General features: G+C 42.4%; 1 protein-coding gene across 1 annotated transcript; it reads right to left on the bottom strand.

The window, feature by feature from the left end:
* Window positions 1-1,746: 1,746 nt before the first annotated feature.
* OSER1 (oxidative stress responsive serine rich 1) lies at window positions 1,747-12,354 on the bottom strand. The gene is made up of 4 exons (XM_079945526.1): window positions 12,163-12,354; window positions 8,386-8,501; window positions 5,330-5,443; window positions 1,747-3,044 (listed from the first exon to the last, which is right to left on the bottom strand). The coding sequence occupies exons 2-4, from the start codon at window positions 8,460-8,462 to the stop codon at window positions 2,357-2,359; spliced, it is 879 nt and encodes a 292-aa protein (XP_079801652.1). The 5' UTR covers window positions 8,463-8,501; window positions 12,163-12,354; the 3' UTR covers window positions 1,747-2,356.
* Between the last annotated feature and the right edge of the window lie 1,766 nt (window positions 12,355-14,120).

Genomic DNA, 14,120 nt, shown 5'->3' with positions numbered 1-14,120 from the left:
CACATTAAAGCTGGCCCATCTGGGTGTGAGCAGAGTAATTGAGGGCTTCAAGATTCATGTTTTGAGGAAGATTTTGACTGAGATGTAAATGCTTACAACTCCTTCCTGCAAATCTGGAATGCCTAAGCTTTCATCCAAGTTTGGATTTCTTCAACAGGTTACTCGGCCATTGGAACTTGGTCCTTTTCAATCCTGACACCCCTCCTAACAACCTTGTATAAAAGGAATGTGCATGATTCATCATTCTCTGCTGACTGTTCTGTTAATATACAGAATTAAGTAAATAACCAGATCACTGGTTTGATAAGTAAACTAAAAAGGACTTAAGAGACTTAGGAACAATTTTCATTCAAGTAACATGTTCAGCCCAATTTGCTCCACTTCTCTAGTAAAAAAGGTGAAGCAAAACACTAGTTGTGGAGGTCAGGGTTGGGGAGGTAGGTAGTTTTACAACCAGAAGCTCTAATAGCCTAGGATCAGTGGTTCTCAAAGAGTGGTCCAGGAATCCATTCCACCAGGCTATCTGTGCAGTCAAAACTATTTTCATAATATTAACACAGCATTTGTCTTTTTCATGCTCATTTGCTCACAAGTGTAGAGTTTTCCAGAAGTCATATGACATGGGATGTCACAAGAGATTGCAGAAGCAAATATGAGAATATAGCTGTTTTCCATTAAGCCCAACATTAAAGAGATTTGCAAAAACATAAAACACTGTCACTCTTCTTACTAAATATTTGTTTTGGAAAAGTTGGTTTCCGATTAAAAATATTATTTATATTAACTTAAATGGATTTGTGGATTCTTCATTATTTTTAAATGAAGTAATAGTCTTAAAATTTCTTAGTTTTAATTTCTAATATGGTAAACACAGGTAAATATAACCCACATAAACAAGAGCTCTTTGAGATCCTCAAATTTGTAAAAGAGTCCTGAGACCAAACAGTTTCAGAACTTCTGCCTCAGTTATTTGAAATAGTGCACCTTCTGTTCGCATTAAGAAAACTGTTAAGTTTCTAGCACTGTGATGACAAGGCTCTCTTGCTCCAACCAGAGTCTTCAGATATTACTAAATTTATACTAAACTAGTAACTAGCTGGGGGTCTCTCACTACTTAAGTTCAGGGCTTTTCCAGTAAATACCCTTCCCACCTCTCCCAAGTACAAATCACCTATTTATGAAGCCCAAACCCCACTGTCATGAATCAACTCCACATTAGTGGGATGTTCTAGTGAAGAGTAAAACCTATTTTGTGATCAAAATAAAAGTGAAACAAACTTTCTGTTAACACGTTAAAATGGCTGGACAAATTTTCACTAAATTTGATAGGTATGCTTAGGATGGTCCGAATTGTTATATGGCGTACGTAAAATTCACTTTGGAGCCACCTGGAAAAGGAAGGGATTACTCCTCCAGCTGACACTGAGGACAGATTTTTTTTTACCAAACTTTGGAGGGAACTGTGGGGCTGGTTGGCCATTAAATACTGGATATGGCATGTATAAAATTCTCTTTGGGGGTTGCCAGGATAGGAGGGCAGTACAAAGAGATAATATCCATCCAGAACATTTGACACTGAGGTATGAGATCTACACTGCAAGTGACTGAAACGTGCCATATGTACTAAAATGCCAGAGATGGAGAAGACGCACAGCAGTTTCAAATATCACATCCCCTCCCCCAACTGAAGCAGCCCCACTCCAAGTCACTTCTCACATAAGAAACTTCATGTGACATGTCTCAGGGTGAAGAGCACCAGCAGGGGTTTATTTAGTGATGGTTAATGATTCTCTCAAACAATATAGGGCAGGCCAGCTAGTTTATTCGTATTGAATCTAAACCTTAGATCTCTGGCTTAACAATAACATAGGAAACCTTTAAAGACACAATAAATCTTGCGTTAAATCAGAGCTGGTTTAAACCAGTCATAAAACTTCTAATACTCTGGGCTGGCAACTACAGCATGACAAATGTTCAGTCCAGGTACAAAACCACATTTCATTCTCCTTGGCACCCAAATCTGAAACAGATCTGAAAAATGCTGAAAAATTGTTTTTCAAAGGCTTTCACCGCAGACCCACTGCTACCAGTCAAGCAGTCATTTCTTCATCCCCCAGGAACAGTTCTGAATGAGAGGGATTGTTCTTTTGATCGGCTTGCCTTGGTGGGTACGTAAGAACTCAGAGAGTTAAATTTCAAGAATGAAGATTAACTGAGATGCCAAGAAAAGTTTTTACTGCAAGCACAGTGAGCAGAAGGAGATGTCTCCTCAACCAAGGCGGCCGCAACGTCTGCCGTTAACTAAGCTCTCCGACAAGCCTTCACTGGTTAAAGCACAGTAATGAGCTTCTTGCTCTCAGGTGTACATCATTTCTGCCATGTGGGACATTTTCTTGGGAATATACAAGTAATATTCCATGTAGCCTGACAGGTCCTCAATGGTCACGTCATCCACGAAGACTCGAGCTTGCTCAGAACAGGAGCGGGGGGAGCCAGACAGAGTTCTTGTGTGAAGCGACTGAGAGTAGTCCTCCAGCGTGGATCTTCGCTCTGGGGCTAAGGGAGGGACGTTCTGCAGGCCTGAAAAGGAATACACCTCCATATCATGCCACCTCTTACACTGGCACTCCTTGCCTACGCATGCACATGGCTTGCCCTGGTTTAGCCTGGAAACGGATTGAAAGTCAGAGAGATCATTGGCCTTGAGACTTGCTTGGGAGACCTGGGGAGCATCAGAGGAGTCTTCCTCCTTACTCTCTGATGGGAGCCTTGGAACCGAAGTTCTCAAAGGCTCAATAACTGCCCCTGTGTGATGAGTATCGAGAGAAGCTGAGCATTCTCCTGCACTGAACTCTTTCGGGGTTGCAATTCCCAGCCCACTGCCGCCATCAGGGGAGTCCGCCTGGCTTCTGTGCTTGAGCTGGCTGCTCGAGGAAGCAGCTATTGTACTGCAATGTATAAACTTTGGAGGATGAAGGACAGGAGACTTAGAACGCCGACGACGCTGGGTCCTCACTGCTCCTCGTGAAGACTTCCTTGTAGACCTAAGAGGAAAAAAATGCACAAGAAGATGTTGGAATACAGAGGTCTCCTAAAGAGATTCTTTAAGATAGTTGGAAATTTGCCACCTCTCTGGTTTATGAGTCTAAATAAGTTTCCCCCAAAGAGATGTGCCTATCTATTTTCAAGCTGCCTAAGTCTCTGTGTCTCAAAAATGTCAACATCTCCTTATTACCAAGGTATAGAAACAGGAGAGGTAAAGGGGAGTTTTAAATCGCACTTCTTGGACGAACATTTGGCGCAGAATACCTGTCTGCCCTGCCCAACCCTTGGCTTGGGAACCTCTGACCAGTGGGTCTGGAGAAGCACCCTGCACAGACAGCTTAGATTGATGCTGTTAAAACCTCAGTGTTGTGCTCCACGCCCTGAATGCAGCACAGCAGCTTTAGTACCCTGCGGGGCTAATGCTACAAACAGCCACTCTGCCGTGATTACTCAACAGGAGAGCAGATTTAGAATTCATTTCTATCACAGCTGAAAAACAGATTTAGACTCTCTGAAGTTTTCAGATATTGGGAATTATCAGACATACTGTAACGTTTTATAAAATTTTAAATAAATAAGAATTGAGGGAGTTCCCTGGTGGTGCAGTGGTTAAGAATCCACCTACCAATGCAGGGGACTCGGGTTTGATCCCTGGTCCAGGAAGATCCCACATGCCACAGGGCAACTAAGCCCGTGCACCACAGCTACTGAGCCTGCGCTCTAGAGCCCGCAGGCCACAACTACTGAAGCCTGCGTGTCTAGAGCCCGTGCTCCACAACAAGAGAAGCCACCGCAATGAGAAGCCCACGCACCACAACGAAGAGTAGGCCCTGCTGGCTGCAACTAGAGAAAGCCCGCGTGCAGCAAGGAAGTCCCAACGCAGCCAAAAATAAATAAATAGTAAAAAAAAAAAAAAAAAAAAAAAGAATTGAGCAAAGAGAAAAAAGACTCAAAATTGCCAAGCAAATTTGAAAACAGAACCAAGTAGAACTTTAAAAACTTTGTAACTGAAATTAAACTAAATAGATGGGCTAAACAGCAGAACACATACAGCTAAGAAAAGAAAATACTGGAGGATAAATCTGAATTATTTACAACAGAGGTCAGCAAACTGCAGTCTCTGAATCAAATCCAGCCCCCTACCTGTTTCTGTACAGCCCATGGACACTGCTCCCATAGGCTAGAACTGTGAGCCAGGCAGACATGCCTGGACCCCGCTTTGCCCCTGTTCTTCCCTCCACTCCCTGTGCCCGTCTTCCTGGCCAGCAGACATGTGCGTTACACCACGGCCTGGGGCCCTCACTGGCTACCGTCTACATGTTGGGGCTCTGCTGTCAACAATCGCTAGGTACTGAGAGGTAGAATCTCAGTTTGTACCAGGCTCTCTGGAGGAGAGAGGGTGTGCTGGAATCTGGGTGCCACTGAGGCAGAGAGTAAAACTGACCCTGGCAATGCTCCCTCCCCACCCATCCCACCAGGCTCATCATTTCAGCCTCAGACTGTCTCAGCAACTGAACACAAAGTGTGTCCACCAGCCAGGATGGTGAACATCAAGCAAACAGGGCAGGGCAGGAGTTTTCTCCCTTTTTAAGTACCTACAAAATATCCCTGGATCTCACCTCTTGGCCTCCAAAGCCTAAAATATTTATTTTCTGACCCTTTACCAAAAAAGTTTGCCAACTCTTGACCTAGAAGACAGCACAGAAACTTAAGAGATTTGGAAAAATGTAAAAGTTAAGAGGTATGTAAGACAGAATAAAAAGTCTGGAGTCTCTGAAAGAAAGAATACAGTGAATGGGAACACAGGTAATTTTTTAAGAGATGATGGCTGAGAAATTTTCTGAATTGATGCAAGAAGAGAATCTACAGATACAAGAAGCACACACTAAAGCAGGACAACTAACTGGAGAATATCAAAAACAATAGGAATACCTTAACAGCAGCTAGAGAACTAGGCAGATTATTTCCAAAAAAAAAAATTATTTGAAAAAAGATCCTATAAGTAACACATTTTTAAACTTAATTTAATGGACATATATAAAACCTAAGAATGATTAAAGGAGAGCCATTCTTCTCAAACACACATAGAACATTTATAAGAATTGACTACAATCCAGGCTATACAGCAAGTCTCAGCAAATTCACAATGAGAAGAAAGGGTCTTCTTTAACTGGTGCATCTTGGGTTCTATATCATAACACTCTTTTCTAGATACTTAGGAAAGAAAATTCAATAGTATGTTAAGGTGTTGGGATAAAAATCATCTGCAATGAGAAGCTCTTACCCATGCCAACTGTCTTTAGATGCACATGTGGTTTTAGGTTTGGTATCATCCACTGCTGTTCTGACTGATGCTCTGACACTTGTGCCTTCTCCAACAGACAGAGATGCTACGGACCTGAAGACAAGAACAAAGTTTACTGCTTAGAAAACCATGAAAGGAGGAGAACATATTGCTCTCATCAACCCAAATGCAACTTGTATTAATACCTTTATTATCTTTCTAGTTTGGGTTTCTCAAAAATTGCTCAGCTTTTAGTGTAAATTTTCCTCCGAAACCAAAGTTGGAGTATCCCTAAGAGCTCGCAGTTGCAAAATCATAAGCAAAAGAATGATTCTTAAGTATAACCAGCAGTGGGATATAAATAGACTTTAGGCTGTTTATCTGGGGCAGATCAGGCCTTATGTCCAGGGAGAACGCTAACGACAATGACCACTTACTTTATATGGGCAAACCAGAGCCATGGAAACTAAGCTTAGGAGCAAAAACTTTAGGAGACTCAATCTAACTTTAGGAGACTCAATCTAAATGAATACTTTTTCAAACAGCATACAACTTATACAAAAATATTCTAATTTTTACAACCAATAAACTTGAAATATTACTCAGAGCTAAATCTCTGCAGTTTAAAATTACACAAGTAACATGGGTTCCCAGTAAAGATGAAAAAATTTAAAAGAGAGAAAAGAATCATCTATAATCTCACAACCCAGAGATCACCAACATTAACATTTAACATCAACTTCTTTTGGACCTTTTCAATACACACATACATACACACATATACAGGGCTCCTACTATACATGCTGTAGTCTTGATAAATATCCTTTAGAAAGAGACAATCTACTAAGTAAAAAGATGTTCACTAAAATATAGTTTAAAATAAACTTAAATGTCTAATAATAGAAAATACTGTATTATATAAATTATGGCCAATCTGTACAATGGAATATTAGGAATTTATTAAAAATTAACTGTGCAAAGAACTCTTAATGACATGGGAGAATGTTTATAACATAATATTATGTTATGCTTGTAACGTAAGAGAAAACAGCATGGATAAACACCTGTACGTATATTATGACCTCAACTGTGTAAAAAAAGTGAACGCTGTTATTACAGATGATCTAGATATTAACTGTGGTATTGGTAAATTGTGATTTTTTACTTCCTTTTTTATCCTTTTTTTTTGTTTTTGTGATTTACCCATAATAAGCATGTATTATGTTATAGTCTGATGAAAAGGACTATGTTGTTTTACAATAAATATATAAAGATTTGTCCTGATAAGACAAATACCATTAGAAACCAAAACCTGTTGAACAGGATCATGCTAAATTCCTGGCAAGGCTTGGTTACTTTATGAGTCAGTACCTCACATGTTCCATTCGTAAATCAGCAACAATACAAAACAACTAGAAACGTATGATACACTATACAAGTCTTATTCTGCTTAGTCACAGTAATGACTCACCCCTTGTACTCTTATTTGGTTTTCTCAAATGTTCTGCACTGCTCCTTCTCTTTCTATAACTTAACTCAAAGTAGAGCGCATGCTACAAATATATAATATTTGACCATATATTGTACAGACATTTTGAAGTTTTTTTTATGTTCCAAGTAAATTTTAGGGGCATGGAACTAGCTTAATTTTATGCTCCAACTTCTTACAACATCAGGAAAGAAGTCTGTATATCAAGAGTTATATAAATTTATACACTAAGGGATACATGTACGTGTGCATTTATACATTCCTAGCATTTTCCTGATTAAAAAATATTTATTTCTATACCAGAAATCACAAAGGAATACACTATGACTGCAATCTGGAACTATTTGTTTTTCTGCTTTATTTCTGTTTCCCAAAATAGCTTATAAAGTACTAATCAATTCTAATGGCAAGATGACCATATTGGAAAATCACTAGGAGAAGATACTTATTTGAAGTATCATGGAAGCAAATGTAAGCACCTGTAACAGCTACTGTGCAAATCTATTAGCATAAATTCTCTCATTTGATAGGCCAAAAATAGTACTAGCAATAAGCAGACAGCTATAACGACAACTAACAACTATTTAATTTTACATGCACCAGGTACCGGATGCATTTCTTCATGTTGTCTTCAAGGTACCATATAAAGGAATGGTTAAGAGCAGAGGTTCTGGAGATAAACTGTCTGGGTTCAAATCCTGGCTCTACCACTTCTTACCAATGTGACCTTTTGCAAGTGACTTAATTCATCTGTAGCTCCTCTGTAAACTATATAGTATACTCTGTAGTATCTATCTTCTAAGTTGGTAGTAAGGATTAGATGATGTGTACAGAGTACTTAAGCCAGTGTCTAGGGCATAGTAAATGAATAATAAATTTGAGCAATCATTATTTACTCCTTGCTGTGGAGTGTTCAGTTTCCATTCATGAAATGAAATATTCTTATATCCATTAAAACTTTGAGATTTCTTCTGGCCTGGGGCAAAGAAGGGGGATGAAAAGAGTCCTGCATAGAACATTTTGCAAAGGGTGAAATATTAACATTCAGACAGCAGCTGGTCTGCAGGTGCTCTAATTAGTTTGGCCAAAGGGTCCAAGATTATTGATCTCAGTGACAGAACCCTAATGAACAGGTTTCCATAGTGATAGGGTCAGCAATCAGAGCCCATGAAATTGCAATGTCTGCAGAGATTCCTATTGAGCCAATTCACTTTTAGTGAAAAATACTGTGATTCCCTAGAGATGTATGAGGAACTCTCTGATGGGACACTGCCTAATGTTTGATTAAAAAGAGGTGGGGGGAGGGGGAAGGGGAACCCTCCTCAAAGTTAAGAAGAAGAACCCTCAGCCTTGGAGTACAAATGAGCACCTACTTTTCAAAATTTAACAGAAGAGTTTCTTTTATAAGTAAAACAATGCTGTACAGAATTTGGTAAAATGTCACACTATTAACATTGACACCTTCTACAAATAAAAAGAAATTTTAGAAGAGAAAGAGCTCCCCTGAGGAAATGTCTATTTAAATCTAGTAAACAATTCCCCAATAATATATTCCATATTTAATTACCCTGATGCATCCACTCTTAATTTCTTGAAAGCAGTTTGTAGACTCTCCTCCTCTCCATCCTTGGCTTCAGATTTCATTGTGAAAGTTTTACACTACTATGGATGCTCCCGTTAATACTAAAAAGAAAATAAAATGAACAAAGTGAAAACAGGTGAGTTCAAACATATACTTTTGTTAAAATCTATATTCCTGATACTACCATTGCTTGTTAGGGGGAGAAAAAGCAAATTTCTACTTCTAAAAGGAAGTTTCAATGACTAGGAAACTGTAGGTTTTATTTCTTAAGAGAAGACACATGAAATAATACAGAAAAAGTATATTTATTATGATGGAATTTAAACTGTCCAAATACTTGATGCCAATATCCTATTACACAGTTTTGGAAACTACGTCACCTAAAATCTGTGTTTAAGTATACTTTTTAACAGGAGGTGAAATCTCTCCAGTTGTAGAAGTCTAGAAACCTACAGACAAAATGACCTCTACATCAGAAATATAAGGGAAAAGCTCAACATATAGGACTCTGAGCTTTAAAACACTACTGAGGGGACTGCCCTGGTGGCGCAGTGGTTAAGAATCCGCCTGCCAATGCAAGGGACATGGGTTCAAGCCCTGCCCCCGGAAGATCCCACATGCCGCGGAGCAACTGAGCCCATGTGCCACAACTACTGAGCCTGCATGACACAACTACTGAAGCCCACACGCCTAGAGCCTGTGCTCCACAACAAGAGAAGCCACTGCAATGAGAAGCCCAACGAAGAGCAGCCCCTGCTCACCACAACTAGAGAAAGCCTGCGCGCAGCAACGAAGACCCAACGCAGCCAAAAATAAATAAATAAATTTACTAAAAAAAAAAAAAAAGAAAAAAAAAACCACTACTGAGTGTTTGTCTCATCCAGCTCTAAACATTTCAGGTAAGAATAACTTTGTGACACATGATAGCATTTCTCTAAAGCAATCCTGACCCAGATATCAATGTTTATACTCATATTAATATTCATACCCACGTATCAAGATGTTACCATTACTAAGGCAGGATTGCAAACAAGTTTCAATGATACTGCTTACTCCACACTCAACCTTTGTTTTCTTTAGCTTCAAATACCTTCTTACAAGAATAGATGAACTATACTTGCAACTCAAAAACAAACTTAAAACAAAATTAGCTAAAAAAAGAGGTAGAAAGTAAAGGAAAAAACTGAAATTGTTCTATAGATGTGCCTTTAAATGATCACTTAATCAACTAGCTTGATTAACCAAAGTTCTCCATTGCTTCTACCCTGATTTTTATATTTAAACCAAAAAAAAAAAAAAAAAAAGATGGGAGAGAGACCAACCAAAGCAACAAGAGATACAATAGAGAAGTTAATAAATTCTTTGACTCTAGTCTCCCATTTTTTTTTACTCAGGGTAAAAAATTTCTTAATACCACATCCTGAACAAAGCATAAATCAGTCTCTATAAACATATCACAGGGAATCAGAAAGAAAAAAAGTAAAACAAAAAATATAAGATGGGGAATTTTTGAAGCGAAGAATTCACTTTACCTCCTCTATTTCTAGAGTGCCCTTAGGCACTCTCAGAGGGAGCAGTGCCTCTCTGTGGATCCTTGGATCCTCTCTGATTCTATATCTGCTCATTTCTCAGGGGTGGGTTTGATGTTATTGTGAGACCTCTAATATTCTACAGGTCACGGTGTCATAACATGTTTGATATAATGTAACCATGCAGTACCAGTGGCAAAATTAAGAAGCAAGTGATCAAGACTATTTGTTTCATTTATTAATGTGTAGAAGGTATTTTAGGCAGATCTCTCTGGGGAGCACTGAAAACAGTGTCAAAAGAATTCAGCTAGCTTTCACCTCAACTTCTTAAGACAAAAAATTTAAATACACTCCCCATATGTATTTTGCTGGTTTACTTAACCAGTACATCAATTTGAGGAAACATTATCAGTTCCACATTTCACTGGTTCCTAATTCTTCAGGATTCAGAGGAGGACCCTCTCCCAGATACACAATAATGTCCTATATACTTGGGGAGAGGGGTGAGCAAAGATCACGTATTCTATTATTTTTGAAGCTCCACAGCATCTAAAAGGGTGCTTCTGTAGTCTATAAACAAATTCTTCCTGCTGAAGAATACGGGGATACAAGGGAGATACAAGGGAGAACCTGACACCAGGACTGTGAACCCTATTCCTGTAAGGACTGGAATCTCATTCCTGCCCTAACACTGTGCTAAGATGCTCTGCACCCAAACATGGAACTTTTAATTACACAGTGTTAACTTAACATTACTGCAGGTGACCTCTAGATGTTAATACAAACTCAGCTAATATTCTTGTTGACACACTAAAAGATCCATCAGTTAAAAACCAAAACAGACCAAAATAAAACTGGCTACAGAGTAAAACTTTAGGAATGAAGTTCCAACTAAACTAGTCTCAGACTTCCAGCATTTTGATTACTCACCTTTTCCCTCAGTTATATTAACCCAGGGCAAAGGTGAATCTTAGGCATGACCGTAAGAGCTAAATCAGAGCATGTCTGTAATTACAAAAAGGCTTATTATGCTCCTCCCTCTTCCCAGCTTCCCATTCACTCAAGAGCTGTACAACTAACTCCGGGAAACATGTACATGATTTGCCCTTCTTCATTAATATTAAATTTGTGGGAGGCATTCTTGCAGTTTTTACTGCTCTAACTTCTTGAAATTGAACAATCCCCCCAAAGATCAAACTTCTACTTTGTTTTAAGTCAAATCACATGGGGCCTCGGATTTTCCCTAACCTTTCAGAAAACACAAAATTCTTTTAAGTTCCTCCAACAAAAGGGCAAATTCCGGATTTTCTCTGACTTTCAACGAAGAGTATGTCTCACAATCTTATTTACATCTTGCAGTTTTAACCAATACCTCTTTGAACCTCAAGCCTAGGTCCAAATTTCCAGGACCCTGAAAAGAGCTGAGAACGATCAATAAAGGATCTGCGCGCCAGAGTGTCATCACAATGTTAAAGATTTAGAAAATTTCCCTGCCCACCAGGAAGTGTGGAATCCGGGGAAGAAAATCGCGTCCAGCAACTCTGGAAGACGCAAACAAGACTAAGTTGCAACAATCTGCCCCCGAGACAAAACACGTTCACGCTTCTCTCTACTCACTCAACCCCTACACTCTAGGTGCAAGAGCACTATGTTAATTCTTTTTACCCAGAAACTGGATCGGTCGTGCTTAAACATGGGGAAAAAGGTCGGGACCTGGGGGGTTCGGAGACAGGGGAGCTGTCCAGGGCCCTAGCCGTGCCCGCCCGGGGTCTCCCGCTGGAAAGCTGCTCCTTGAGGATACTCCCCGGGCCAGAATGAGAGACTTGGGTCAGGCCAATAGGCAAGGGATGCAGGAGGAGGCGGGGGCAGAGCCGAAGAGGCACACAACGAGACTGGGGCTCAGGAACTAGCGGGAAAGGGCGGGAAAGGGCAAAGGGCGGCCGAGAAAGGCGAAAAGAGGAAGCTACGGACGAGAGGGAGAGGGCGGAGGCGAGGGACGGGGCGGGAGCAGCGGAGGCGGGAAGGGGCGAGAGAGCGGAGCTCGGGCAGGGCCAGGCCGCAGCAGCGGCGGGGGCGCGGAGAAGCGCAGGCCCTGCCCGGCCCAGGCAGCTAGCGCCGGGGGAACAACGCGACGCGAAGCTGGACGGCCCAGAGGAAGCCGCCCGTGGCCAGACCGGGCCTGGAGGCCGAGACGCGGTGCCGCAGCGTCTCCCCGTCACGTCTGGGCACGCACCTCCTGGCGCCAGGGGCGCTCCGGTGAGCCAGTCCGGTCACTTCAGATCGTCTCTCCCCGATCGCGGCGCCTGACTGACCCGGATCTAAATCCGCGGAGGGGGCGACCCGCCCCTCCGGAGTCGCACTGCGCCTGCGTCACTCAGACACGCTCCCCGCCCCCTGTTCGTGCTCCTCCCACCCCAGTGACTAGGCAACGCAGCAGGCGGTGGCTGCGCAGGCGCGGGGCGATGGCCGCGCCTCTCAAACGCCTGACGCCCGCCCCTCGCGAAGCACGTGTTCCTGACGTCATTTCCTGTTTTTCTCTTCATTAGTCCCGCCCTCCGCAAAGGATTCGCTTTGGACCGGGTTTTGGGGTGTGCCTGCTTCCTCCTCTCGGTCAGGTGAGTGAGTGGGCGTTGTTCTTCGTTGTCGAGCTGCCTCCACTTCCCCGCGTCTCCCTGTGCTTGGTGCTCCACCTGGAGTCAGCGAGGCTGCGGAATTCTGCGGGGTGAGGCCGGAGTGGGGGGATTTTCACAGCGACGGAGCCCGTCTGAGCGCTTGGCCCAAGCCTCCTCGATGCTGGAATCTGGACGGCCTGCGACATCTCCAGGGCTCCGACGCCAGCCCTGGACTCCCGGGGATCTTCCAGGGCTGCAGAGAAGCAAGGAAGTATTGGACACGGTCAGGACCGTGAACGTGACGCCGGAGTTGGAACTGAAATGCCTTCGCTTTAATACGCCTGTTGTTTGACTTGAGGCAACTGCGTTTCCCTCTCTGGGCCTCATTTTCTCCCTTACGTTAAGTGAGGACCTTGGACTGTTTCAGCGAATCTCGTTTTTTTCAGGCATGGACTCCTTTGAGAATCTGGTGAGAACTGTAGAACACCTCGACAGAGAAATGCACATGCATACTAAATTTTGCAAAAAGTTTTGGACAGTCCACTTAAGTAGGTTATTTTTAGGGATCTTTTCCATTTGTATGACTCTGACGGTTGCTCAGATGGCAGGCAGAGAAGGGGTGGGCTGAGCAACAAGCTGCCACTCCCTCCAACACCGAGACTGGTTCTGCTGCGCTAGCTGTGCCCCTCCTCACTCACCACGCCCCAGCTCCACGTCTGCACTTCTCAGAGCTTTATAGGAAAAGATGGCTTTCCTCAGTAGAATGGGCTAGAGTTGGTTATGGCCCAACCTTCGTGTGAGGTTGTCACCTGAACCAAAACTTGACCCTCCCACTCCCCAATACCTTAGCTGTAATCACCTAACTAGATAGGCTGCTGAGAATAGCTTAGTATATTCAACTTAACTACAGCCAGATCTTGGAATGCCTGGCCCATGCCTGGGAATGGAATCTACAGGTCATTGGATAAGGTTGTTAAAGCATGTCGCGGGTAAAACATTTTAAATCCTTCTTGTTCATAGGAGAGGCTCAGTAACTGACAAGGGATGAAAAAAACCTATTGGGACTTACCCGGTGGCGCAGTGGTTAAGAATCCGCCTGCCAATGCAGGGGACAGGGGTTGGAGCCCTGGTCCGGGAAGCTCCCACATGCGGCGGAGCAACTAAGCCCATGCACCACAACTACTGAGCCTGTGCTCTAGAGCCCGCGAGCCACAACCACTGAAGCCCGCGGTGCCTAGAGCCTGTGCTCCGCAGCAAGAGAAGCCACTGCAACGTAGAGTAGCCCCTGCTTGCCGCTAGAGAAAGCCTGCGTGCAGCAATGAAGACGCAACACAGCCAAAAGTAAATAAAATAAATTTATTTTTTTAACAAAAGAAAGAAAAAGTCCTGTTAATTGTGAAGTTCCAACATCAAACCTAATGATGCTAATAATGACTACCCTGTACTATGCAGCAGCCATGCACATGTTCACACATTTAATATTCCTGTGTTTTTACACATTTTACAGATGAGGATGACTGGGACTCAGATATTAGGTATCTTGTTCTAGCTCCCGTTCTGTGTCACACAGTGCTAGGAA

Source organism: Stenella coeruleoalba, assembly GCF_951394435.1.
Source record: "Stenella coeruleoalba genome assembly, chromosome: 15".
In the NCBI taxonomy this organism is placed as follows: Eukaryota; Metazoa; Chordata; class Mammalia; order Artiodactyla; family Delphinidae; genus Stenella; species Stenella coeruleoalba.
The sequence above is the reverse complement of the archived record's forward strand: the minus strand, read 5'-3'. Positions and strand labels throughout refer to the sequence as shown.

Excerpts from the sequence above, each read along its gene's own strand:
- OSER1 (XM_079945526.1), bottom strand. The coding sequence starts at position 8,462 with ATGAAATCTGAAGCCAAGGATGGAGAGGAGGAGAGTCTACAAACTGCT. Across the intron at positions 5,444-8,385 it reads TTAAGAGTGGATGCATCAGG|GTCCGTAGCATCTCTGTCTG; the intron begins GTAATTAAATAT and ends TCTTGTCTTCAG. Across the intron at positions 3,045-5,329 it reads TCTAAAGACAGTTGGCATGG|GTCTACAAGGAAGTCTTCAC; the intron begins GTAAGAGCTTCT and ends TTTTCCTCTTAG.